Raw genomic sequence first — 4,232 nt, forward strand, 5'->3', positions numbered from 1 at the left:
AAAAAAATAAATTTTATGTTATTTTCTCTCACATATAAAAAATAACTAAAATGTTTGATTGGTTGCATGAAAATTACCGAAGTGTGCCTATTCGATTGTCAATCTTATTTTCTGTTCATAGATATATAGCTAGGCAAATGTTGGTCGCAGACTATCCGGAGGAAGTAAGCTACCAATGCTATGGTAGTGTTTGACCCAAGGCTTAAAAATTAGAGGAGCAATCCCATTGTTCACTCCACGGTCAATTTTTCCAGCCATTGATGTAAAATAAAACATTGAATTAAATACCCTTATATTTTTTAGGAAATGAATACTTCTTTGATCTCCTCTAGTATGAAGCTGAATGAGCTCATCAGAAGGCACAGAAAGTAGAGGAAGCTCGATCTTTCCTTCCATACAACATAATAAAAACTTTGATTGGGGCGACTATTTGAATTTAGCAAGCCTTTCTTTAGACCACATCCATGCTTTACAGTGTTGACATTGATAAATAGGATTTTCTATATCCCACACATTTTCTGAATGAACTCTCTTTAGATACTCAGTTGTCATACTGATACAATTTAGTCCATGATGTACACAAAGATACAAATAAACATACAGATAAAATTTTTACATACCGTCTAAAGTTTCTGAGGATGGTATAAAATTATCTTCTATATTCACATCCGACATTGAATCATCATAACCATTCAAATGGTTTCAACAGCAAAAATCACATACATTCAACTTTTTCACCATCTCAGTACAGGTTCGTCCGAATAGAGCTGCGGTCTCCTTATCAAACACAACAAAAGTTGTTGTAGCAGTACCATCAAAAACCAACAAATTCAACTTATACTTACTTTTTTTATTCAAAAACATCAATTAACACTTGGCTTGTCACCCTTTAGTTACAATAAAATCATAAAAATTATATTCAACACAATTTAAATGCTCAAACATAATTTTTTAGGCTTATCAGTTTTCTAGATTTTAGTCTAGCGGAGGAGACTTTGGTATAAAATTGTTGTAGGTATATGAATTTTTTCTATGCACTCTATCTCATTTTGACAATTTTTTTTATGGATAGACAATATTTCCATTAATTAAAGGAGTTTTTATTTTTAATAAATTATTCTCTTATTGTCTACTACTTGTTGGTATTAAGCTAGATATTGCTAAATAAATTAAAAACAGACATAATCAATTACATAACTATATTTTTTTTTTATGAAAAGATTGCACAAATAAATCCAATTAGAGTTGTACCTATTAATCACATTATTCACGTCCTTATTACAGTTATCGCAGAAGTATGTATCCGCATTAGCTTCTGCCTTCACGCTGCAAACACAAGATTTATACCACCAACTTAGAACATGTTCAACATCAAGAACAGTGGCCAGAATAATATAAAATCCAACCTACATAGGAACAGTTTGAAAGTCAAAAAAATAAATAATGAACTAAACATAAAAAAGTAGTTTTCTATAAGGCACTCACATCCGCAGCCACACGTAACTCCTTTATTGTCTTCCTCTCAATGGAATATAAAACTTCATCTGCATTAACATACGCCGGTTTGCCAGAAAACACAGACAAGTACTGCGAGATCTCTCTATAGTACACGCTACTTATCAATCACAACACCATAAAAATATAGTTAATATGCACAACCATAAATAATTCACAATATTTGTATAATACTTTTTTCGAAGCATCACAGCCTCAGGAACATCTGGATTTATCAAGAGTCTAGTACCATACATAATGTTCTGTAAAATATTGGTACCTATGTACAATAATCATTACTTAAATGAGTTGTATAATTATACATGACAGAAAAATTATCGAATGAAAAGTAACCAAAAGTGTCATTAGATTTAAAAAAATAACTATAATCTACTGTGAACCTAATTAATTAGTAAAATTTTTTATTTTAGCAATGAGCTATATAAAAAATATTTATTGTAAATATAAAATAATAAAAAGTATTATATAATAACAAAAATATAGCTTGAAATTATATATTGATTAATTAATTGTTGAGTAACATAGAATTTACAATAAAAAAAACGGGTGATACAATTTATTCACGTGTATATAATAATATTTTTTATTACTTCAAATTTTAATTTCTAGAATGCCAGCCATTTGTCGGAATTGTTATTACTGTTTTCTATAATTTCACTTGTAATTTCACATGATCAAAAATATTAAAACACAAAATATAGTACTTATAATTTTGCTTCCATGACATTTAGTATCACGGTCTAAAATTTAAAAACAAAAATTTAAAAGCATATACGCCGTTCTCCATTGCTGGCGTATATGCTTGCTTGCTGGGAGAGAAAAGACCCAAAAAGATTAAAAAAGGACTTTGGGTGCGGGTTGAAATTAATTGTATGAGATCTGGATAGATTTTCTATTTGCCCAACTTGAAATTGGGATTAGTCTCCGTAGGCCCATGTTTTGTTAAGATGCAATGGAGGCAAGCAAATCAACATGGTGTGTACCCTACTTTTTTATTCTCTTTTTATCACAATTCACAAGTTCTATGCTTTGTTTGATTATTGTATAAATCATGGATCTACATTGGGCTGCTTAGGAAATTAATTTATTTTGCTTACATTTTAGAATGAGTTTAATTAATAATTTGTTATATAAAATTATTTTATATTTTTAATAAATCAAATCTAATGATATTAGTTAATAATACATAGAATAAGTATGTTTAAAATGAAAAAAGTTTTGCCTTATATTATTTTTGCTTACGGTTAGCTACCAGGACATGTCGGGTTGGTTATGTAACCAACAGATGATAGCATCAGCCGTAGGACAGACATACATCATGTGCATTTGTTTGTTTTGTTTGCTATGCATTACTTAGGATTGCCTAACTGAATATATACCCTACTAACTGTTATACTTGCTATTTACTCTACCTGTTTCCTACTTGTGTGTGAATTTATTTGTTTGTTTGTCTATGTTGAATTAAGGTGATGGAGGAGCAGAGGAAGGGTGAATTGGTTAGGCATTAATGTTAGGTTTAAAGTAAAAAAAAAAAAGTAAGTTTTGGATTCTTAGGTCACATACCCCTTTTTATGGGTTCTGTTTAGAACTTAAGTTTATAACTGTATGTTGGAGTTCTAGGATTGCCTCTGGCATTCCCAAGACCTTATATATTATATGCATGGCACCTTTACCATGATGAGAATCTCCGGTTCTCATCCCATACTGCGTTGTTATTTTCAGATGCAGGTCGTGAGGCTCCTCGCTAGGCGTTTGGATTCCTGAAGCGGAGTAGTCCCTGGGTTATTTTTTATATCTTTTGTATATATATATATATATATATATATATCTGCACAAGAAAAATGTTTTCTGAAATTAAATTAAGGGTAGAACAGTGGAGCACAAATATAGCTCATAGCTTAGCGTGCTATAGAATTATAGATGTCCGTTGGATTTATTTTTATCATTTAAAAATAAATAAATAAATACGTTATAAATTAAAACAAACACATAAAAAAGATGTCCAATGAATCCCTAATGATGATCTCATCTTATGCTACTCAAACGTTTTTTATGCAGTCCTTGTTATTTAGTTAAGAGGTTAATTTTAATATATTAATAATAATTTTAAGAGAAATATTGTCCGAATAATTTTTTTTACAATAAAAATTAAATGTTTTATCCTTTTTTATTTGTTATCAATTATTTTTAATATCAAGTAAAAAGTGTTTGAAAAAATATATAAAATAGTATACATAACATTATTTTAATTTTAAAGTGATGGATATAAAAAAATAATTTTTAATATAAACATGTTTATACTGAAAAAGTTTTCAAATGCACCGTTATGCTGATATTTAAATAATTTTTAATCATTAATTTTAATTATAAAAAATATATATAATATATATTATTAAAATTAATAGTTAAAACTCATTGAACATTAGTATATTGATATACTTTAAGAGCTTTCTTATGCAGTATACAATAGGAAATTAGGAATAACTATGGATCACAAGATTGATGTGAAGTTTAGAGTTGAGATTTGATAGTACGTATGACACGCAGGCGCAGGAAAGAGTATAGGTGCATGAATAACACGTGCACTAAAGAGCCTGCTATGTGCTATCCAATGCACATCAACCCTTCAACGCCTACTCCTTACGGACTTCGAAATCGTTTCACCCACGTGACTTTAATAGTTCTATAATTTTTTTTTTTTTTTGGTGATCTAAGGG

General features: G+C 29.3%; 1 protein-coding gene across 1 annotated transcript in view; it reads right to left on the bottom strand.

Annotated features, from left to right (window-relative positions):
- Window positions 1-426: 426 nt before the first annotated feature.
- The window catches only part of LOC107461787 (uncharacterized), a 12,734-nt gene continuing 8,928 nt past the window's right edge, over window positions 427-4,232 (bottom strand). The window contains exons 5-8 of the mRNA XM_016080344.1: window positions 1,690-1,757; window positions 1,486-1,612; window positions 1,252-1,406; window positions 427-553 (exon numbers count right to left, since the gene is read on the bottom strand). Coding sequence (XP_015935830.1) covers window positions 427-553; window positions 1,252-1,406; window positions 1,486-1,612; window positions 1,690-1,757 — 477 coding nt within the window. The remainder of the gene's footprint in view (window positions 554-1,251; window positions 1,407-1,485; window positions 1,613-1,689; window positions 1,758-4,232) is intronic.

Source organism: Arachis duranensis, chromosome 8 (assembly GCF_000817695.3).
Source record: "Arachis duranensis cultivar V14167 chromosome 8, aradu.V14167.gnm2.J7QH, whole genome shotgun sequence".
Classification (NCBI taxonomy): domain Eukaryota; kingdom Viridiplantae; phylum Streptophyta; class Magnoliopsida; order Fabales; family Fabaceae; genus Arachis; species Arachis duranensis.